Genomic DNA, 25,673 nt, shown 5'->3' with positions numbered 1-25,673 from the left:
AGCCTAGAAACCATGGAGATGACTGCTATTTTTGCTCATGTAATGTGCAAGGCTATAAAACTTGAAATAAAAAAGAAATTTCTTATCTGAACCTTCTATCTGTTATAGGACTCATTTCTCATGGACCTGATGTACCTATACCTACTCCACCAGAGACTCTTGATACAGTTTCATTTGATTCTGAAGTCAATAGAAATGATGACAAGGATTGTTTTCAACCTGAAATTCTAGTGAACCACAACTTTTCACATAAGGTGAACTTAATGATTTGGTGAGAAATTTGGGCCTTCCAAAGGATTCTTCAGAGATTTTGGGCTAAGAACTTACTTTCTCTAGGAACACCATTTTACTGGTACAGAGTTCGTGAGAAAGAGTTTATACCCTACTTTTCACAAGAAGGTTCACTGGTTTATTGCAACAATATTGCTGAATTAATACCAATGCTAGGAGCTTCAGTCTATGAACCAAGTGAGTGGCAATTGTTCACTGATTCCTCCAAAAGAAGTCTAAAAGGTGTTCTCCTTCACAACAGTAACATATATGTGTCTGTTCCTATTGCTCATTCGGTTCACTTGAAACATATGAAAATCTTGAACTTCTTCGAAATAAGGTCAAATACAAAGAACATGGATAGTTACTTTGTGGAGACTTAAAAGTCCTTTGCATGTTGTTGGGTCAATAATCCGGTTATACAATGTTCCATGTTTTTTGTGTGAATGGGACAGAAGAGCATGAAATCAGCACTGAATAAAGAAGCAATGGCTACTCAGAGTCAGCCTGATACCAGGATCTAAAAACGTTGAACATGAAAGTTTGGTTGGGAAACAACAAGGACCTAAATTATGAAAATATTGTCAATAATACGCTCGATAAATGCAAAGAGTTGGGTTGTCGTATGATCTTGAAAATTCATTTCTTACACTCACATATTGACTATTTCCCTGAAAATCTTGGTGCCATCAGTGAAGAACAAGGAAAAAGGTTTCATCAAGACATCAGGGAAATGAAGAGGAGGTATCAGGGAAAGTGGAACATCAGCATGATGGCTGATTACTGCTGGTCATTGAAACGAGATGCTCCAGACACAATACATATAAGAAAGACCATAACATTAGTCTTGAGACTAAAAGATGTAGATTTCACACACAAAAAATCAGAATGAATGAGGATGTATATTCGTTTGACATCAATATTCTTCCCTTTTCTTCAGTTTGTTTGTATTTTTGTTAACAAACATAATAATAAAAAAATTTTCATTGTGGTAAGCGAAATAATAATTTGATCTAAGTAAGAGTTTTTTTCTTCTTCCCGATTTGTAAAAAATTCTTATGTGGTAGAAAATTAAAAGAATATTATTTTTCGAAATCTGCGTAGCTGAATTATGGAAAATCCATTATTAAAACCAAAACAACTTTTTTTTAAGTTTAAATTCGCAGGCCTGTATTATTAGTGAATTGTTAAGAAATAATTATCAGCAATATTGGTTATTAATGGGCAAACAAGAAGAATTTATTTCATTAAGTAAGTTCAAGAAAATTATTATAAATACTGGCTAGCACATAAATTAATATATGATAGATAAATAAAGTAGGAAAGAACAATTTACTAGTAATGTGGGGAAACTTTGTACACTGGTAGTTTAATAAATAGTGATGAAATGCATTAGCAAGACTAGTTTGTTTATAAAAAGTGGAATGGTTCAATATGTTACAACATAAGAATGGATAATTTATTAGAATATAGGAGTCATATAGTAGCAATGTCTCAGATATATTTTTTTCACTAAATGGATGAATTTTGTTATAAAATAACAAATGCTTGTTGGTACATTCTTATGAATAAAAATAATTTGTTTAATAGACAAAAAAATTGCAAAAACATAAAACTCTTCCTCCAAGAGAGTCTATACACTAATGCTTCCCGACTTTATTTGCATGTGTATACCAAAGTTTTCATGAAACAGAAGATACTTCCAAGGGAAACTGCTAAAGGATCAGGAATGAGATTTTCAGAGTGACTAAAAGTAAATTTCTTTTAATAATAAGTGTATAAAAGATTCCCATGTCACTAAAGCAATTTTGTTACTACTGACATAAAAAATACAATTTTTCTCTTCTTTAAAAGCTTCCCTATGGTATGAAATGATTCATGTTAATTTCACATGGAGAGGCTAATATTTCATACATAATTTAAAAAGACAATAGGTTTTGGTGTGTAAATTAACAAATATCGTTTAAAAAAGCTCATGAATTGTATATTTTCAAGACTTCATATAACAGATACAAGATTAAAATTATTTAGAAAGGCATAAATGCAACTATTTAATTAAAACTGTCACATTTAGTTTAAGAACCTAAGTCAGGAACAGCTGTAAATGATAGTACCTGCTAAAAGCCTTAGCAACTGTCCCTGATGGAATGATGACATAACCCCGCTGTAAAATACAAAAAGTAAAAGTAGGAAATGTCCTGCTATGAGCACGATTTTGTTTAAAAAAAAATTACACATTTTTTGTTAAGAATAATCAAAATAAATTTCATGGAATTTTGAAATAGTATAAATGAAGAAGAACCGAGGGCTTAATCATCTGAAGACAAAAGAAAAAAAAAGTATTTTATGCCAATTATAAACTAACATAAATTTAATAGGATGTTACAGTTAGTTGAGATTTTAAAACAGAAAATAAAGAAAAGCTACCACCACAGTCTTGTAAAAGAAAAAATACTTACAATTTCTTTCTTTGGAGTAATTAAAGCCAACTTTGTTGCTGAAGAAATGCCAGTTTTCTTGGCTGCATGGGCTATTTCTGTTTGAAGTTTTTCCAACTGTGACTGAATGGGTTGAAAAACAAATTGCATTAACTCCACCAACAGACAAATGAACAGTAAGGAGTATCCTATTAAATCAACAGTGCAAAATTTAGAAATTAAGAAGAGAAGCTTTAAGTTCTTTGTTCTAAAATAACCATGCTTAAGAACTGATCTACCTATTTCTGACTTCAGTTATTAGAGCCATTCCAAAGATAATCAATAAACTTAAAAAGAACAAAAATATTAGTTACAACAAAAATAAAATTTAAAACTTCCTTGGTGAAATATATTCAAATTGTAAATAAGAAAAAATTATCAACAATTTTTTAAATGTGCATTTTTTGAGTGAAATTACTAAAGATTCAAATTGAACACATTTTTGTGTTATTTGGTATGTAAGTAAAACATCTCAATTTAGCTGCAATACAATATCAAATATTCAGGAAAGTAACTGTTGTTTTTGTCTCTTAGAACATTTTAACCATTTTTTGGTATTTTCAGCTCTTAACAAATCTTAGTTGCATATGTTTGATACTTGTTTTACTTGACAGTTGTTTTATTTCAACAAGTTAACTTATCAGAAGGTTTGTAACATACAACCTTTACAATTTCATGATGTGTCACATGTGTACACAGATAATTAAGCTTAGAATGTACAAAATTCATAATTTTAATTGTACAACATTTTTCTTCTTATCATGCAGTTATAAAAGATTGATGCTGTAAGGCCCACATCGTTCTACAGAAGGTGGTGTTCATTCAATACTTGAAGCTAAACAGATTACTTCTTGTTTTGGATAATAATAAGGAAGAGTTAAATAATATGCAGAAGAAAACAAAAATGGCAGGGAAAAAAAGCATCTTTTATATATATTGTGAACTGTGGTGTCTGTCCAAGCATTCACCTGTCTCCCATCTGAAAAGCTGCACCTGCAGGCAAAGCTCAACATTCACTTTTCAAATGACTGGAGAACAGGCATGAATAGTGTTGATATGAAATATTATTTTGCAAGCAGGATATTCTATACTAAATTGTTAGGATTTAATCACACTATCATTCACATTTCCAAATGTGATGTAACTTCAAGAATGAAAATGTAGATTTACCATATGTTATTGTTGAGTGGTTCTTAGTATGACTGAAATGCTCAACAATTACTTTTTGCAGTGGGCGGTATAAGTAGTTCAGAGTTTTGGCTCTGAGTGAAACTGAGAGTGCAACACAATTAACCTTTTTAAAGTCCATGAAATAATTTAAATTGATAGATTAACTTAAACTTTTCCCATCACTGGGGTTGGGCACTTTTGCTTGTGAACATACAAGTGATTAATATAATTCAATAAAAATCACCATATTGTTACATGAAAGTAATCTGCCAGTGAACTATCAAGTTTTGGTCACTAGTAGAAGCTGTGATGGGTTACTTGAAGAATCAGGAATTTTCTTTGAAGTATATCCTTTCTTTTCTCTAACCCCTAAGTTTGAAGCACTTGTAAACCATTTAATGGTAATAAATTTGTATCTGATGAATCTGTCACTTAAAAACATAAGAATAATATTCTCTTTTAAATTGTGTCCCAGTGTGCCAAATACAGCAGATACAAAGTTGCCAACAGAGGTATTTCTTACATATCTAGGTTTTTTAAAGAAAATAACAGATTATTTTTACTTGAATGAATTTAACTATGGGAAACAATTATTTTGAATGTTTAATAAGAAAATTTAAAGCTGTCTTTTTTTCTCAGTTTATACGCTAGCTAAACCATACATTTATGTGATCACTTTCACAATTTTACAGTGCAACTAGCTGAATTACCCATTCCCTGCACAGGTGTCCACAAATTACTTTTAAGGTCATTTATTTAAAAGATTGAATTTTCATAACATTTTAATTTTTACTTAAACATTTGATTTGAAAAAAAAATTACACACGCTAAATTAAGCTTCTTGATATACCACATTAGATGTTGTTCCTTCCTCTGATAATATAAACAGGTTTTGATGAGATCCAACCCTTGGACATCCTACACAGAATTGACCAAGTGAAAAGAAAGTCTGCTTTAGGAACAATCCATCAACCTATAAAACTTTGACCATGTGCCTTAATAATTGACATTGAAAAATAACTTGGAATTGGAATTTTCTAAATTCAAATGGGTAATCACTTGGTAGCAAAGGAATTCTTGGAATGAAGGCATCTTCATCTTTGGAATAACCAGTTGCAATTGTTGCTTCAATAACATGTGGCGGAAAAGTCTTAACAATTAAACTGGAGCCATTACATAATTTTGGAGAATTAAGATTTCTCAACAACATTATTGGTGAACCAGTCTTTAATTTCAGAAATATGACCTGGCATCCTTGGTGGGTCAAGAGAATTTAGGAATTCAGTTGGGTAATTTACAGCATCAACTGTAATTGGAACACTGACAATTGAGCTGTAGGTGAATTCCTGTCTGGGAACCTTTTGCAATAATTGATCATTTATGTCACAAACAGTATCATTTTGAGGTGCAAGAATTGCTCTTTTACACAACCATTAATACTTTTGACAAACATTATGAAACACCTTTTTCCTTTAGCTCTTCTGCATCCTTAACTAAGTTACCACATTTGTCTGGAATAGTAATGTAGTTGTTTGATTGAAAACTTTCCAACATTAACTGAAATTATTAAAAACAGAGAAAATAAAAATAAATCACAAATTAACATGTACATTACACATTCAATATAAACAACATTGTTGGCCTAAAAACAATATCATGATAGTTTTGTTGCTCAGCAATGATGTATAGTGTTGAGTATTACCAAAAGGAGCCTTTAAGAAAGAAACCGAATTAAAAGCCAAAAATTAGTATTTGTGGGAAACCTGGTGGGAGTTTTGCCCCTTCATGTTACTTCTACGGACTGTAGGAGTCACCATGCCCAAGTTGGTGGTGATATGGTCAAATAGTGTGAAAAGAGTTAGCAAACAGACAAATATACAATTTTGCTTTTTTTATATATATACAAAAAAAAATAGTTGCAAATCTTAACTGAGTTCTCCTAAAAGAAATAATGTTTTTAAATTCAGCATAGATTACAAAAATAATTACATAATTTTATTTCATACAGTAAAATAAACATACTTGTAATATATTAATAATAAAAGAGCCTGGCATGGACTAGTGGTTAGGGATCTTGACTTGCAATTTGTAGGGGGTTGCAAGATTGAAAGCTGTCATTGAACATGTTTGCCATTTCAGCCATGGAGGCATTATCATATGATGGTCAATCCCACTTTTCAAGGATAAAAAATAGCCCAGGAGTTGGCAGAGAACTGTGTGAATTAGTTGCCTTCCCTTTAGTCTCTCACTTCAAAATTAAGGGTGGCTGGTGCAGGTACATCTCAAGTGGCTTTGCACAAAAATGTTACATTTTGAATTTAAACAGAACCAGAAAGATTTATAGATTTTTATTGTGTTGTATCATAGATGTTTTTAATTCTAATTCAAAAAATATATATACATACATATAAGATACAAATATTTCTCACTCACCTTAGTTCTTAGTCGTTGAGCAAGATGTTCAAATTTGCCTTTTTCATGAAATTTAAATCCCCGCTTAGGTCGATGGGAACTTTTAATGCTAGGAAAGCACGAGAAACATGACAACACAATTACAGCTAACTTAAAAATTATTAACACTGAAAAATTGAGTTCAACATTACAAAAGCCATTTATCTTCAAATTCCTACCATTTCTTTTTACATGCACACATATCCACACAAAAAAAAAGAGAGAGAAAAGAAAAATTATATTGTCATTTTAAAATCTCTAGCAATGAAGTGACACGAATCCATTTATTCTTTGCAAATTCTGTTTATAACTTTTGGAAACTAGATAAAATGTGAATAATTGTTTTCAAGAAACACAAATTTAAAGCATTAATGATCAGAAGCATGTGAGAAACCTAAAACAAAAATTAAAAACTTACAAACTGAAAATGAATTATAAAATTGTGATGCAATTAGTATCAGCTTGTTTCATTAGAGCATGAAATTTTCCATTTGGGAAAATATATATGTGGTGTTTTTGGTTCAGAAGAATATTGGCACATAGGTAAACTACTCCTGCATAAAAAGTGGTTCAAAGATTTGGTTGGGCAGAATGTTAATGTGAGAACAAGTGCAAAAGTAAAGAAACAAACAATTTTGATGAACACATTAAGCATTGTTTATTTCACTACATTAATACTACATCTTCCAGGTTGAGGATACAAAAGTGAAATAAAACTAAATTAACTAGACCATTCAGATTAAGAAAATAACTACATTACTTAAAAGTTGGGATTAATTCTTCCAAAAAGTCAAAACAGAATCTAAAAAGTACATTCTCTCTCTCCAACTGACCAATCAGAAAAAGGGGTATTGAGATTCAGAAATATCTATGCTCCATGTGAAAGCAGCATGGTATCCTCCAAACACAAGGTCAAGTAGAATACAATGCAACTATCCCATGATTTGATTGTATGTTTTTAAGTACAAAGCTACACAATGAGATATCTGTGCTGTGCCCACCAAGGGTATTGAAATCCAGTTTGTAGCTTGATAAGCCTTCAGACTTACTGCTGAGCCAAATAAGATCCTTGAGTAATTAAGTTACAAAAAGGCTGAAATTTATCACATAACCTAAATAAGATTTAGAGTTCCAAAATCAGAACTTAAGAAAAGATAATAATTATGATGAAGATGAAATTGTCTCAATAAAGCAATGTTACTCATTTTTCACAAAACAATATGTGAATTGGTTTGCCTCCTAAACATTTAAAAAAAAAAGAGGAAAGGCCAACTTAAAAACATAAATTATTTATAGTTACTGCAATAAAATCAACAACAAAAAATTTATTACCCACTCTAAATGACTAATAAACAAATGAGAGATCTTTCTGTTTTTTACTGCAGTGAAGGTATATTTGGTGAAATACAACATTTCTATATGAAGGTGTTTTGTTTGTTAAGCACAAAACCTCACAATAAACCATCTGTGGTCTTCCCACCATGTGTATCAATACCTGATTTTTTAGCATTATAAGCACTCAGACATACTCCTGAGCCACCAGCAGTTAAAGATGCTTATAAAAACATTATGAATGCTCTAATATGAAGGCAATTTAAAATTCAATATATTTTAAATTCGAACCAAAAAATAGATACATGTTTAGTGTTGGTAAGCTAATGTTTGCATTTGTACCTACTAACCTGATACTTAGTCATATCAATGTTTTAGAAATTATTTTTTCCCCATACCAAGCAATTCTGACAGAGCAGAGACTAAAATGTTTAGTAAGCTTTATATATGTAATGTAATACATGCCCTTTGCCAAAATGTCACTACCATTCAATGAGTAAGCAGATCTGCAGGTGTGGTTTCAGGCATGCATACAATAGCATCAAGGCACTTACTGCATTCAATTTTACATGTAATATCTATTTTAGTATTGTTGGGTTTATTTCTGCTATTAACAGGGAGGATAATTAGTTTACAATGATTTGTTAAAATAATTTTAAATTTCTTAGCAAGTCTTATCATTGTGATTCTAAGACTTCAACTGAAAAAGTTCACAGATTATGAAATAAGTTATGCAATACGCATTGTAATTATCACTGATCCCAAGGGAAATTTATGAATACAAATAATAATCATTATATACATATGCATAACTAGTTTATACACATACCTTACTCTTGGGTCAAAGAAATTCTGTTCTGTAATGTCTTCAGTAACTTTCTCTTGACTTAACTTGAACTGTTCTCTTTTCTGAGCTCTGATGTTAGCCTAACATGAGATTTTCATCATCAACCAATATACCAAGCAGCATATAAGATATTCATATAATAACATCATTTCTTTTAATTTATGCTTGGAGCAAGTTTCTAAGTTTCACAAGCTCTGAAGTTCACAAAAAGTTCTTTAGTTATTGGAAGCAAGTCAACAATAATTGATATTGGTGCTGACAATGGGTTTTTTCAATGAGAAAATCTGCAATTGTAGAACCAGTCTCATAAAATTTATAATCCAGTGAAAAGTTTATAAATAACTATTGAAAACTAACCTTTAGAGTTGGCATGCGATGAACAAGCTGTACTTCCTTTCCTGTAATATCAACTGTTCTCCCTTCATCATTCAAAATAAGGGGTGTAGGCCTGTAACAAAACCAATTATACATAAAAAAAAACAGAGCTTAAGTTTTAAATTTTAGTTCATTGTAGTACATTAATAGCTTGAACTCCAAACAGCATCTTCAACCTTCTGATAAACTTATTGTGGCATACAATATTCACTATCTTAGTTTTTATCATGAATATGCATAATTTTATCTTGAATATAAAATTTTATTAAGGATTACAAAAATCACAATCTATAATCTTCCGTTATCATTTAGAATTTATAGACCAAATTGGACAGAGTAGATATAATATCTAAACATAATAGCCTATTTAACCTAAAAAAACTTATTGTATGTCCCTTTTTATGACCATTTAATCAGTAAAGTTTTACTCAATGTTAAAATACAATGCATAGAATAAAATGTTCTCTAGAATCCAAGCCATTTTTGTTTTTAAAATCTAATCTATTACTCTCTGGATACAGATGAATCAAAGTGCACATGCCATTATCCCTTTATGGAGTTACAACTGAAATTTAATTAAATCATTTTATTATCACTGTATGATAATAATCTTAGCATCGAAACATAGCTCATAATTCAAATTTTTATATTATCAAAGTTTAAATTTTTAATATAAAAAGGAAATATTTAAATAAATTCTCAATCTGCACCTCTCTGAACTACATGATGACATTCCATTATTAATGCTGTGACATTCCATTTATAGATCTGTTTCTCTTCAATTACAGACTTAAGATTGTTCAATCAATTAGAAACACATACTATGGATATTTAAAATCCAGATTATAAAATATCAACCTCTTATCTTCTTGTTTTACTGAGATATCACAGATAATTTCACTGCAGGGAGATAAAGAATAAAGTCTTACCAAAAAACAAAAAACTTTTGATGTTTATTCAGGAGGTTCTAGAGGTTATGCAAATGAAATATGAAACTATAAGATGAGAAGTATTTTTATGCATGAAAATCACCTTTTATTCAGATTGATTCAGTAAAGGCTTCGCAAATTCACAGCAAAATTTTTAGCAAAAATACTTTGTTTGTTGTGCACAACAGACATTAACATTTTCCTAAATTGAAAATGTATTTCCAATAATACTTACCTCCACTGACACATTAGCTATTCCTTGATGTTGGCTTTGCCTATCTAATCATTGGTCTCACATTCTCCCGTCTTTTATACTCCACTTAAATGCCCTTGGCAATATCTAATTTGCAAATTCCTCAACCTACATCAATGCACCCTCTATCCTGAAAATGTATATTAGCACTTCACTCAGATAATATAATCACTTTTTTTGAGACTTACACCATCCTATTCACTAACACCGGCTTTTGGTAGGGAGGAAAGGCGGGAAAATGCGAGTGGAGGTAAGTATTATTGGAAATACATTTTCAATTTAGGAAAATGTTAATTTCCAAAACATACTTACCCTACACTGCCACTTTAGCTAGAATCCCACATTCTGAAGGTGAAGGGGACAGTGAGGGCATTGTCCATACAGAAAGCATCTGTACAGAATAGGGGTGTACCAAGATAAGAGTGGTACTCAAGTGGGGAACTGCACTACATCAAGAACAGGTATGCTCTTTACCCAGAACTTCATATTGGTATCAAGGTTGGAATAGTACACGAGTAATTATTATAAGCCAGCTCCAACTAAATAATCGAGGTTCCACAACTCGGGGTTGGAATTAAGGGATCATGGTCCCTATATCACCGTTGGTGGCTAGGGCAATTGGACTGCAATGTGATATATAGATATACTTTGTATTGGATCCCTACATGTAGCCATAGAGTGATGTGTTATGAACCACCAGAATTATAATAAGAAAATAGGCAACACTGAAGTAAACAAAATTTTCTTCCACCTGAAGAAGTCCGAAAGGCACCACCCCAGACTTGGAATGATGGGATCATATATGCCTTACTCAACCAAAGGAATAGAACTCATCCAATCTGGAATTATGAATATTCATTCTCTCTCTCCAACCAAGTGGGCAAAGAGCATTCCACTTGCCCCCCAAATTATGGAGAGGACGTAGAACACTGTGTTCAACCAAGGACCTAGAATGGGATCACTTCGTGTTCAAAATTATGAGGAGAAAGTTGATCTTCATTAATGAACAATATACAACTCAACATTGTTCATATGAAGGGCCAAGTACACCCCAACCAGATAGTGTAGGATCAAATCAGAACCAGTATTATGAGTAGGCTCCTGTGTAGGGTAGCACTGCTCCTACCAACATCTAGGAAATACATCCAGGGACCTGGGTAGGAGAGCCCCCAACTTTACTCTCTTCTCCAAGAGTGGAGGAAAAGCCTCTGTCTACAAGATTGATACAGTTTTTTTTAATACAAATATATTTTAATATACAACCAATAATACAATTTATAATAACAGTTATTACAAAGAATGATTTATATAAAAAAGTTTCCCAAACTTACAAGCAATATAAAGTATTCTTTCTAGTCTGGAACATCCTTGATATCTTATTGAGGGTTCACGATGAGCGAGTCAATTTTGAGTTGACATAGGTATAATTCACTTAACAGGAAGCTAGCTAGCTTTGTCCTTCATTATTCACCAGCTACATATACCAAGTTTTTCCATGATGAAGTTATATAATGTCTTCATAAAAATACTAATGTCCGATGAAAATCCACTGAAGTTAAATGATTTGTAATGTTCTAACTTTGTAAATGCTCCTGGTCAAATATCTGAAGTTTTCTGATTAATAAGTGCTAATCACAATTATAGTTATAGCTTCTGAAGTTTATAGCACATTGACTGTAGCAAACTAATAATAGATACGTATTTAATAGGGTAAGTTATGTACATTTGTAAATATAAATTTAATTCAAGGAAACATCAATATTAAAATAAATATATAATAATAAATCCGTCACAAGCATTAGAAGTCCACATACAGGCCCATAAAATGTCCCCCAGTGAATCAAAGAAATGTGCAGTGAAAGACATAAATGTGCTGAAGCTGGTGAGATACAACTCTCAGAAGATTCCTCACCTGTAAAATCCAGAATATGCAACCTGGATATTTGCAAAATCACCTCCAAGGAAGTGGGAATAAACCTTTGGAAACTGAAGTATCCCAAAGAGTATAGAGATGAGAACTAACTCCATGCACGGAGTTAGAGTGAGCCACATAACACTTCTGGGCCTGACAGGATAAAACAAATGATCAGCGTATGATCAGTTGTAGAGGTTAGAAATTATTGGCAAAAGAATTGTAGAGAGGGATATATCCCCTTCCTGGTGTCCAGAGATTTAGAAAGAAAGGACCTATCAGGGTATAGAAGGACCTAAAGGGAGAGATAAAGAGTCCTACAAACATGTCAACAACTCCAGCTGATGACATCATCATGTCAGCAACAACAAAATACCATTTAAGGGAGAGATGATACATGGTACATGAGGCTAAAAGCTCGAAAGGTTGTCGAGACAAGGCATGTGGTACTACCTTAATACGTCGATTAACTAATGGAAAAGGCCATTTGGGAATAAGGCCGGATAGCACTGGGGAGTCTAAAACCATCAGATGTTTAGGATAACTAAAATAAGATGAAAAAGATATGGTGAACACGTTTGGTAAAGTGGGTACAAACTCTTCGCAAGCCACACCCCAGGCAACTGCAGATATTGAACCACAATGAGCTGGAAAGTATATTGGTATAGAATGTTTGGTTGAGGATGCTTCAATAAAGATAAACAAAGAGGAAGATGCAGAGGTGGACTCACATGAAGAAACTATAGAAGAAGAGATCATGGCTAGGCCAGCTAATCTAGGCTAGCAGCATCTTGCAAGTAGAGGATCAGCCAGAACTGAGTAACAGAGGAAGTGAGGGAAAGTTATAGATGTGCAATCCCATCTAAGCAGGACCAATTGCATCTACCACACAAGCCTGAGGAGGAGGTAGCAGAGACTCCAAAGTAGTTAAGTAGCAGTAAGTGTCAAAAGCTAACAATGGAGGCCCAAAATGAGAACAGAGCTATTGGAAAACTGCACAATAGAGAATCCATTTGTTCAGGAGAATGTGAGGACTGAGACTGATTATCTGTTATGAAGTCCATCACCCCAGGAAAATGGCAAGCCAGGAGGCTGACATGATTGGAATAGACCCTACAGAGAAAGAACCAAATTTAAGAGATCACTGGAATGAATGAAACGTCTCATGAGGATATTCCCCTGCAAAAGATCTAGACCTTGCAATATTGCCTGTTGAACAGCAAGAAGTTCTAAAGTATTAGTGTAGAATGAAGAATCGTCCTCCAATAATACACCCTAGAATTCCTGACTTTGAAGATACACACCACATCCCCCAAGTGAAGTATCTGTGAAGAGAAACTATGGACAGAGGGGCAGTATACATACAAACATACATAAATATATATTATACATACAAACATATATATATATGCACACACACACACACACTAATGTGTGATCCAAATAACGAGGTGATCCAAACCAACCACCACTCAAAAATTAAAATGTTGCTCCTGAAGAAAGAGTCTGGAAAATCCATTGTATTGAAGTTCTAGATACATTTGTTACAATGGGACCACTGAAGGGATAGCATGTGTCCTCATCCCAAAAAATGCAAGAGATTTGAGGGAAGCCCACAACCCCAGAGATAGAACCTTCCCTGTAAGTAAGAGCCTGACTGCCCATTCCATAGCCTGGGCATAAAACAGGGTGAAAACTTGTACAACCCACCAGAAGACATATGGTGCTGATGCTAGACAAAAGACTAGATTCCTGAACAGCAGAACCTGATCCCTGTATACAAAATATAGCTAAAAGCAAGATGAATTCACTAAGAGAATGTGGAAAAATGCCTCAGCAACCACAAACCTGGTGAATAATGGGTGAGAAAGGACTCCATTGTGTACTGGGGAGAAACAAAGAATGGGTGGAGATGAGAAAGAATGACGGTCATCCGCAAATCTCCTCTTGCCTCAGGCACAACAAATAAACAGGAATAAAATCCCGGAAGAACAGGATCAACTGTCACTACCACCCCCGTGATCAGTAACTCTGATAGCCGTGAAATGAAAATCTACACCCCACTGCTCAGGTGGAGGTGGAAATACCACAGGGTGAGAGGATAATGGAGGTGGAGAATTGAATGGAAAAACCAATCTCAATACCAGAACCTGAAGTTCCCATGGATCTGCAGTGAAGGAATACCATGTGTCCATCAATAGTTGTAACCTCATTCTAACTGCCTTCCCCCAGGTTGATACCTATGCAGTTGGCATCGGTCGGCCCAAATGAAGTGGCCCTGAAACTAAGGTCTGAGTCTATTCAGCTGCTTGACCCAAAGAAGGTCAAGAGGTCAACAACAACAAAAAAGTGAACAGGTGATGGCAATTTCCAATACAAAAGCCTCTGGGACACCCATGAACCTAAAATGACAATAAAAGGAAGCCACATGTAACACCCAGAAGCTACAGCTGGTAGACAAAGTCCCTTCACTAAGGAATCCCTACAGAAGGAACAGAAGCAGGCAATCTGACCAAGGTAAATTGGTTATCCGCAAATTAATGTGGGGATCACTGGTAAGCTGCCAATAATTTGCGGGGGAAGAAACATCACAGACCATGAGTAAGGAGCAACAAGTACAAAAAAATGTGATTGGTTTATGTGATCACATGAACCAACCTGGAACCTTATATATACAAAATTAAAAATTTTTTTCTGTGGAATTGAAAAATTACATCCCCCTGGAGGTGGAAAGCCAAAGCATGCAAACAGACAAATGAGGGTACAAAGTATATTTATTCCATCATATAATAAAGCAATAAATCTCTCAGCATGAGCCAGGATTATGAGGTGAAGAAGGAAAAACTAAAAAGTCACCCCCCGACTGTTCCACCATCAAGGGAGGAATAGATTTAAAGGTCATAGACAAAAGCCCCAAAAGCTCATAACCCAAATGACTAATTGAAGAAAAAGAGTAGGAAGTGGTTAATCCAAATTTGACTCGTGAAAAGCCAATTTATAATAACCAGTATCAATAAAAAAGGCAATTTCAGAGGCCCCAAGAAAGGAACATCCCCGGGCTGAATATCCCCATGACCATAGAGAGATGCCAGATCACAAAAGAGGAATAAAGAGGTCAGATGCACCGCCATGCTGACAATGGTAATATGGGATTTTATACCCACAAACATCGTGTCCAATTTTCTTTTTTTACAGGAAAATTTTAAGTATATGAAAATCCACAAGGCTACACAAAAATCTCAATCCACAATGAAATGAACCATAGCACTTCATCAGACAAAACCGTGACCAACACTTTGTTGAGAAAAGTGATTACATTATCTGAGTGAGGTGCTTATATACAGTGTCAGCATAGAGGGTGCATTGACGCAGGTGGAGGAATTTGCAAATTAGATATTGCCAATGGCATTTAAGTTGGGTATATAAAAGACTGGAGCATGTGAGACCAATGGTTAGATAGACAAAGACAACTTCAAGGAATAGCTAGTGTCAGCAGAGGGTGAGTTTTGGAATTTACTAAATGCTTGCCAAATTAGTATACTCAAAGTTATAGTATGTATAGCTTTATGATTACATGGTGGATACAAAGTCAGTCAAAATGACCAAACCAGTATGTAGAATTAATCCCATATGTATAGATCAGTCAATTTGACTGACCTTGAAAAACTGTGAAGCTGTACCTACTGAAACTGATTTTCATGTTAAAAACAAAAATACCTCGTTTCATCTAACAGTTTCATATTTAATTTGCATGACCTCTAGAACCTCCTAAATGAATATAAATTTTTTTAAGGTAAAACTTTATATTTTATCTACTCTAACATTAACAGTGGCTAAATCACCTATGTACAGTAAAATGAGCAATACCATTTTCATATTCTTCTTTGAATGTAACAGTTTGGGCAACTTTTAATTTTCTTATATTCACAATTTCTACTGTATACCTTTCCACATCTATTTCATTTTAATTTTATGATTTTATTGACTGGTTTATACCATCTATGCAGTTTATTTATCCCCGAAAACCAAAACATCATAGTTGGAACACATTATCAGATTTTTGAACACCAATGTACTGTGCAGCATGAAATTGTGCATTCAAACACTTATTTAAATATACCTAGTTTTCTCTCTCTCTAAGTTCATTGTCCAAAGAAAAATTCATGTTCCTTTCAAATATGTATTTTGAAGCACAAATACATCACTCACTAGAACAGATATGTTAAAAACAACTATAATTTAACTGACTTTCTAACTAAGCTACAGATAGGTTACAAAATTGTTAATGCTATCTGTTAACTAAAGTTTATTGACATACACTGATAATAAAGTTGTTTAATTAGATCCTGAATGTAACTGTAAAATGTCATGTACTGAAAGGGTTAACAGGTATTTGAAAGAAGAAAAAAAATTACATCTCTCTCTCTCTATATATATATATATATATATGTATAAGTAAATAAATAAAACAAGCAAAGAAATTAATATTAAATGGAGTGACAATTAAAAATAAAATGATGAGAATTATTTGGGTATCTAAAAACTGGAAATAACACACAATTACTCAGTCAGAATGTAAAAAAGTTTGAACTAATTGCATTTATCTTCATTTAAAACACTGATAAAATTACCACAAAAGGATAACAAAAATTATTAATATATGGTGTATTTAATGATAATACTAAGCCTAATCTTCAAGGAACTAAAAAAATATTACCTATCCCCAATTGCTAAATTAAGTAGATTTGGTTGGCTGGCAAGTCGATTTTGAATTCTAGCTGTCAGATCTGCTATTTTTGTCTTGTTATCTGGCTCAGAATTTGGTATGTGTTGCTTGGGTGTTACCACAGGTATACTTAAAGCTTCAGGTGGTATCATTTCTGACTGCTCAGTTCCAGGTATCGGCGACACTTGAGCATTTACTTTGGCAATAGCATCTTGTAATTTCAGGTGCTATGAAAATACCAGGTTGTTTTAAAACATATAAAATTTCCTTATGATCATTACAAGGACTTATAAGTAAAAGTAAAGAACAATGTAATAATATATCAACTACACTTTACATGCCATATCCAGTGTTGACGAGGCCTTTCATTCAATACCAGAGCTCGTCAGAACAGCTGGGATATGACAGACATATTAGTGATCGAGACACTACTTATATCATTAATTATTTGAAAAACAACTGTTTTGGTGTGAATTAGATTTAGTTGGTGAAGTGTAAATTTTAAGAAATAATTATACTTATTGACAAAAAAAGTTTCTGACCAGGTCTAACAATGGTCAACTGGATTTATATATTTTGTTTTCAGCCAAACCATGATGATTCATGTCACAATCCAAATCAGTGCTAGAGGTAATATTCAATTATTATATTAAACTTTTTTGTGTATAATTCAGCCTTTGTCATTTACAAAAAGGTACAAATGAACAAAAAGAAAACAATACTAGTATATTGTAGAATTTTCATTATTCATAACACTTCTTACATTAAATGACTCCAACACTAGAATGCTCCATTTCAAGTTAACATTGTAATTATACTCAATAACAATGGTGTATAAGCATATTCAAGGTATTACTCTTTCTTTTAGAAATGACAATATCATTGCAAAGTTTTTAGGGGTTTGCCAGAAGAAATGCTTCAAAAATTGCATTATTTTGGTTGAATTATAAAATTAATACTAAATATGATTATTTTCACATTATCAATGCAACTACTCAGTGAGTTTCAGTTTAAATATTAACCTTGGACTCGCATATATTATCCAACATACAATTGTAATGATTATAATGACAGTACATTATACATACAATAAAAGGTCACTGTGGATTATAAAGACAAGTTTTGGCATTTGAGGAAACCAAAAATTTTAAAGACAAGAAACCTAAATTATGCTTTTCTTGATAAAGTTCTGATACATGAAATGCAAAAACAAAAAAATGTTGTTTTCAGTCTGTATACTATGATGACACTATACCACAATCCTACTTCTCCTTTAATTAGTTACCAAGTTTCATCATTAATTTTAAATAATAAAATTTGTAATTATATAAGCAAGCAGGGCTTACAAATTTTGATTTGCATTCATCTAAAAAATTACTTATTAATGTCACATATATCCAACATTATGTTGTACATGTGTAATCAATATAGACCTGGATGTGTTTTCTTTTTAAAAAAGAATAAATGATCAATTATGCTGAACAAATGTTTATATAATACTATCAAAGTGTTTAAACAATTTTAATGAAGTGTAAGCAAATCAGTGATAAAATAAACAAAAAAACATCCATCTGATGGCAAATGGATTTTTTTTTAAACTTTTATCCTTTGATAATTATATATGAAAGATATTTAAATCAGAATTAATGTTAACTATTAAAAAATTTACTTAAAAATTAGTGACTAATAGAAATAGAAAAAAAAGTAAAACAAATTCAGTGTTGCAAGTTTTCATCATAAAATGTATCATCATCAATTTAGATATATAGTTACGATGTGAATGCTTGTTCTAAGCTAGTAAAGCATGGTTATAATTAATCATACTTGTTATAAGACATTAGTATCAGTTTTATTGTATTTAATAAAACTACAATCCATTGTAAACAGTGGTTGAAATATTATTAAACACTTTTTCTTCAAAAAGTCCAAAGGGACTGAATACAGAATATATTGTTAAAAATATGATAGGCCTAATGCTATTGTCTTATGACAAGTATAACTAATTAATTTAGATATATATTTAATGCTACTTACACTGAGTGCTTTCTTTCTCTCTTCAATCATCCTCTGTGCATTGGCCATCATCTCTTTGATCTGAAACAGAGTCATTATTAGTATGCGACATTTGCATGCCTTTCAGTGAAAGGAATCAGAAAATTAGATTTGTATTGTCTTAGTCACACTGGAATTAAGCCTGTTTGGGATCAAGTTCTTCTTTGGAGTAGTTATAAGTAATAACATACAAACATGTATTCAATCATTTTAGCATTGCCCCTCTCTCTCACTCACACACAGAAAAATTTAACTGTAAAAAATAGTATATTTTCTTAGCTATTGGTTTAGCCATACCTTCATTAAATCTACTCAGCAGTGACAAAAAGTAAAAGCTCAATAAAGACAAATTATTTACTGACAGTAGTGAACATTTGCAAAAACTACTACCATATCAGACACAGCAATAAAATATAAGTAAAATCAGTATACAGTATTGGAAATAATTAAGGATACCGTGAATAAACTGGGTACACACAATGAAAATATCATGGAATTACTCCCCCTCTACTGTATGAAAATAAACTGCACCAGCATACAGTCATGTATTGATAGTTTACACTGTGATTGACTATCATCTTACTCCCAGAGAAACAGAACCACAGCAGCATAATGCTTATAAAGTATAAAGCTAATTTCAGTTAGGTCCATTAAAACTGCTCGTGATGTTAAAAATTGCCATTATTTACTGTTCTTTTAGTAGTTGGTTGTTTTAACTTACATTTTAAGAAGTTCTTTTAAACTTTTTCACCTTCAACAAGTTGTTTCAAAATATATTAATTTACGTAGTATTTAATTAATGAAATTGTATTACAAGTAAACATATATTAACCTCTATAAAATTGTTAATGCTATGTTTAGCTTTTTCAGTACAAAGCATTTAAAAATTATATTTATTGTTAATAATGACAAAACTATATCTTAACACATTTGAACTTTCCAACTAACTTCATATTATGTACTTACTTAATGCAAGCTTTCAAGCTCATTCATGAACTTTCCTTCTAAATCTGAAATACAGGTTTAAAAGCAATATGTACATTTCTGTACAGTGTACAGAGTATTACCTAACATGCAACAATAAGTTAGATTGTAAATTAGTATAATAGGTTAAAGTTATGAATGGGCTTGAAAGCTTGCATCAAATATATACAAAATGTAGAGTACTTGACAAGCTTACTACATTATTTCCATAACTAAAGAAAAAATTTTTGTTCCTAAACTTTGGAACAAAAAATTATACTTGTTTCTATAGTTAAATTCAAAGTGAAATATTTTATGAGTTAAAATTAATAATATTGAAAGCCAAAAAATTATGATATAGATGGTGTTAAATTGAAATTCATACAATACAAAACAAATTTTTCAAAACGAAATATTCTTTTTGATATGCAAATAGAAATCATTAAGTAATACATCTTAATAGGTTTACTTGAATGGCTGTTAGCTGTCCTGGGCTTGGCTGGCCTGGTGCAGGAATTGGAGTTTCTTCTTCTTTAATTTTGAGCTTTTTTGGATCAGCAGTTTCAATTTCATCCTAAACAATAATCAAAAATACATATTGTAATACTTACAGTTTTTTCCATCATTACATGAATTTTGTTGTATTGCAAATGAGCAATTAATATTCAAATTTACCAAGAAAGAGTTCCACTGTGTAATATATGTAATTCTGATGAAGGCCTGATTTTCATTCATTTAAATTTCTTTTTAGATAAGTATAAATTTCTGAAGAAAACCTGAAAATTTGGGTATATCTATATATTGAAATAGCTGAAGTAAGCCAATTTAACTCTTAACATGATTGAATAAAACAAACTTCTTTATTTTGAAATTAATATTTGACTACTATAACTTACAGTGCATTGAAAAATTCCAACATTATTCTTTGTACATGTGGATTTCCTAGGTTTTATTCAAGTTCTTACAGCAACTTTGTAAGAAAAACTTAGTTACTTTTATCTAGTTAGACAAATTTAAAAAATAACAATGGGCTATCTATTTTAGAATTAGCATCATATTTATGTATATTCTCTCTCAAGAATAAACTAGTTTGAAACTTTTCAGCAAAGAAAAAAATGCATTTACAACACTTAAAAAGACTGGTTAAGCTGATGCCATCACAAAAACTAAGAGCTCAATGAAGAATGATGCTTTAGGTTTACATTTTAGGTGGACAAAATAAATCTTAAAATTGTATATTTTTCATATGTTAAAATATATTTAGCCTTTTCCATAGTAACATTTTCCCAATGTTTTTTATGTTGCTTGATCATAATTGTATATGTTAGGTGTGGCTGTATGGCATATAAACAAATATACATTATGTAAAACTCCACTGATAAAGAAGATAGTATCCCTCCTTTCTATGTTAGTTGCCCAGAAAACACATGTAGAGGGTATAAACTCACATAAACAAAAAAAGTTAAGATGCAGGTAAGAAAATACAAGAACTGGATGACAGCATTCATTAATAGTAGTAACATTTGTCAGGTAAAGCTTGCCAAACAATAAAAAGCAAAAAATACCATTACAGCTAAGAATAAAAAATAAAATTTGGAAAGTATCCAGTGCAAAATGGATGGAACATTTATGTAATGGTGTTATATTTTTTTACAATATATAAATTTTATTAACCTAGCATTAACTTATAACTTTTATATATTTGAGTTGTATTCAGAAATTAACAAAATATTAAGCATTGGTACATTACAGAGCAATGTTGTAATCTTACAAAACAAAAAGTTCTTAAACATTTTGTTAATTTTGAGAGGCTGTACGGTTTTGAATAAAATGCCAGAAAAGCAGACTTCAACAAGCAATATCATATCTCAAAACCAGATTTTGAACTATGGGAAAATAATCTGTTACATACTTTATGCAATTTTGAAATTATTACATAAATTTAGCTCACAAGAGCATCATATTGATTTATTTACTATAATATGATAAAAACCCTGTAACCCGAGTTTTTCGAAAGGTTCTCCTTTCAAAAGCATTCAAGTTACAGGGTTTTTATTGTTGTATATAGACTTCTTGAACCTACACTTGCTTTTCTGACATCATGAATACTGATATATTTTTGCACTGTTCATAGTTAATTACATGTCTTGTCAATATGTATGAAAATGCAGTGTATTTTTATTATACAAATGTAAGTTGGCACTCATTACTATCTGTTTCAAGTTAAATACATGTCCCATCTCTTTCAATTGCTAATGACTGAAATTAAGATATTCACAACAAATTTTAAAATAAATACTTAGTGTAGCAAGAAAACAAAGAAAATATGGCAATATTTTTGAGCTTTAGAAGAATACAACACAACACTGAAATGATCTGGTAAACCAAAAGTAGCTGGAAAGAATAACTGCCCAGTTTCAGCTTTAGGTTTGCCTAGAATGTTTACAACAATGATATTGAAATGTTTAACATATGTGAAGCCATTAGAAAATTACAGTAATTAATTTTTTCAAATAAATGTAATGTAAAATAAACTGTAGCATCATAAACCTTTAATTGCACAGTAGCCATATAGTAATAAGAAGGCATGTGTTAAAAATATATGCATGATTATTTAAAGAAGTGATGTTAAATATTGTTATTTATTTCAACATTTTTGTAGCAGGATGCTAAGATGGTCAACATGTAAGAAGATACATGCCTGACTTAAAGTTCATAGGATGGATTTGCCAAATTTACAGAATTTGATGTTTTGAACTTTTAAATGTAAACTTTAAGCCTTATATAAAGGCATTTGTTGGTTGCCAGAACAGCTCTTTATCACTTCATATTATAGACACTGATTTTGTTGTGCAAAGCTACACAATGGTCAAGCTGCACTCTGTCCACCATGGTAAATTGAACTTCAGATTTTAACACTGTAAGTCTATAAATTTACTGCTGTTTTGTTGGATGGACAATTATAGGAGAATCAGGTGATATTAGTACTTTTAAGTGAAGTACAGCCATAAAAATTTAACTACAGAAGATTGCTGTTAAAGCAAGAATTACAGTAAATAACAATAGTGATACTAATATCTCTAAATATTATATGAACAATAAAGATTTGTAAATGTAAAATCTTATTACAGTTGGAATTTAACAGTTAAAACTTTATGGTAAAGTAATGAAATATCAACATAACTGTACATTGTTTTTGAAAGAGTTAGTTTGGACATGTTCACCATATATTAAATCAATATTGGATGCTTGAAAACATTCATTGTAGATGGTGTACTGTTCACCTCCATGACAATAGTGTTGAGTAGGTGTTAAAACTGTAAAATTTTAATTAATCAATCAGTAAATTATCTATGACAATGCTCTAATAGTTCATGTAGAGACCCACGTGAAGCCATCTGGTGGAAATATTTAGTTTGTTTTCAAATGGTTTTGTCAAAGGCCATTATAACCTAATTTATCAAAAAAAAAAAATTTAACCATTAATTCTATCTTCTCTACAAGTCATAAAGCCTTTCAAGGAGTGTAATAATTTTGTAATACTGAATTATTAAATTTTGTTTGTGAAGATTAAATTATTTGCCATAATGCTCAATTACTTTTCAAAGTAATTTACCAACTGTTGAGTTGTGTTTTTCAGTGTGTCAAATAAAAAGTACTAGTTTACAAAAACACAAAATTATGCTGCAATACAGTGTTTCTTGGAATATCACAGATGACTGAGTATGTGATTTTAAAAAGACCATATACATATAATTAGAAGGAACCCTGTTTCTAAACAAATATGACGTATTAAAACAATTATGACCAAAAAACAACAAAAAACTGTGCTTTAAGTATTTATTTGTGTTACCTTGTGTCTTTTTCTGCTCTTGGTTTTCACCTTCAAATCATCCAGAGTTTCAAAAAGCTTTTCAGCAAGTTTTCCAGCTTTCGCCTCATCCAGCAGTGAGGAAAGCTTGTCTAAGTGATATAAATGTTTTTGTATTCTCAGTTAAAACTCTACCAATATATTACCTTAAATCAAGATATTATAACAACTACAGATCTTACTACAGCCATTTATTAGCCACATGTCCATGAAACACAACCTTTATTAAGTACTATTAATAATAGCTTATGCTTAAACTGTACTGTAAACTAAAGCTGGACAATTAACTTGATTAAACAATTACATCAACTAGTTTCAGGTAAAATAATCGATTAATCAAGGTTATGATTAGATTAACTAATGTAAAAAAAAATAATCAAAATTACTGTTTCCAACTTGTTCCGTTTCAGTTATTGCAACTATCCAAATAATCAAAATATTGCCATCATGATTTCTCATTATTATTTTCAATTAATTCACAGTTGTTCAGTTTAATCATTTAGTGACATGACCCACAAAAACAATCAACTAATTGAATTAGTGTTTCTGATTATTCTAACTATCAAAGTCTCATATGAGAAGAATTGATTAATTAAATATAATCAATGAATGATCCCTAAAATAAACTGAGTAGCAAATCCAACTATTCAATGAGCTCTACTATGTACTCATATCACATTAATTGTTTTAGTTAAATCATATCTCTTGACAAATTTGATAACACAGTGCCAGTAAAATGTATCACTACTGCTTCATTAACTATTATTTAACTAGACAACTTATTTTTATATAACCCTAACATTTCAAAATCATGTCTGTAAAGAATCTTTAAACTAGATAGGATAGATGAAATATGTATGAAATTTTTGAAATATATATGCATAATTAATAAACAGATTTAAAAAATAATTTATATTATACAATAATTTCATGTTCAGAAAACATTACTCCAATACAAAAGACCCTAAGTAATGGTGTCCAAACGAACTTGTTGCAATTCAAGATAGATTAAGGTGAGACGTTTGTCTAACACAGTCATATATACTTAGTCCTTTAGCTTTTCAGTAATTTGTCTTTGTTAGATAATCTGTTTACACAAACAAAACAAAATGTGGATTTTATTTAAGTATATGCATTATTTTCTTATTATTAAACAAAAATATATACAGCACTGGAAATAATTATAAAAAATATTTTGCCAATATATTTTCCTACTTTGCAAATGAATAATGTCAGTTAATCTAATTCTTTCTCTATACAATCATATTTAAACTTTCTTTATAACTGTTTTCAAAAGCTGTATTTCAATAGTAAATGATCAAACCACTTCAAGGGCATCATAACAAGGTTTCAATCTTAAAACCAAGGTCTATACAAAAACTAAGGGAAATGCTTGAAAACCAAAAAAATTGATATTTTATTTGCAAAAATAAAGTTATTATTTGAGATGTGGGAGAAATTCTACACATACTGACCAGTAGGTTGTTTGCTTTAATACTACAAATAAATGACCTTATAACACCAAATTTGTGATTTTTATTTAATTGGACACACGACGTACCAGTTTATAGCTTTTTCAGGAGTGTCCCTCCAAAACACATACTGTGAGTTACAGTACAAAGTTTCAAATGGTTTAAGTAATAAATTTTAATCAAATCTATAGCATGCATTTCTACAGCATGTGTCTGATATATTAGGTCATCAAGAAATTAATGTCGTGTTTTGGAACACTTTCATTAACCATCCCACAAAAAATGTACATCATGTACAACAGTTAAACAACCGCCTAAATGTCACATTAGTGTAGCCTATATAATGTGTAAAGTTTGATATACTCTAATCCCTTATAGTGATGGCACATGATGAGACACACATTCAGCATGTAGTGCTCTTTGAATACAAGAAGGGAAACAATGCCTCAGTAGTGACAAAGAATATCAAAGAAGTTTATGGAAATGTTTTGAAATGGTTCAGCAAATTTCATTCAGGTGACTTTAACCTTAAAAACTGTGATGGCTCGGGCCGACATGTTGGAATTGATATTG

The 25,673-nt window shown here is 31.5% G+C and overlaps 1 protein-coding gene across 1 annotated transcript in view; it reads right to left on the bottom strand.

The window, feature by feature from the left end:
• LOC106465149 (U4/U6 small nuclear ribonucleoprotein Prp3-like) overlaps positions 1-25,673 on the bottom strand; it is a 65,767-nt gene that overhangs the window by 30,411 nt on the left and 9,683 nt on the right. The window contains exons 3-10 of the mRNA XM_013925348.2: positions 23,611-23,720; positions 20,227-20,331; positions 18,777-18,836; positions 16,734-16,969; positions 8,905-8,995; positions 8,530-8,627; positions 6,351-6,438; positions 2,730-2,831 (exon numbers count right to left, since the gene is read on the bottom strand). Coding sequence (XP_013780802.1) covers positions 2,730-2,831; positions 6,351-6,438; positions 8,530-8,627; positions 8,905-8,995; positions 16,734-16,969; positions 18,777-18,836; positions 20,227-20,331; positions 23,611-23,720 — 890 coding nt within the window. The remainder of the gene's footprint in view (positions 1-2,729; positions 2,832-6,350; positions 6,439-8,529; positions 8,628-8,904; positions 8,996-16,733; positions 16,970-18,776; positions 18,837-20,226; positions 20,332-23,610; positions 23,721-25,673) is intronic.

Source organism: Limulus polyphemus, unplaced genomic scaffold (assembly GCF_000517525.1).
Source record: "Limulus polyphemus unplaced genomic scaffold, Limulus_polyphemus-2.1.2 Scaffold1849, whole genome shotgun sequence".
Classification (NCBI taxonomy): Eukaryota; Metazoa; Arthropoda; class Merostomata; order Xiphosura; family Limulidae; genus Limulus; species Limulus polyphemus.
Note: the sequence above shows the minus strand (reverse complement) of the source record. Positions and strands in the feature narration are given on the sequence as shown.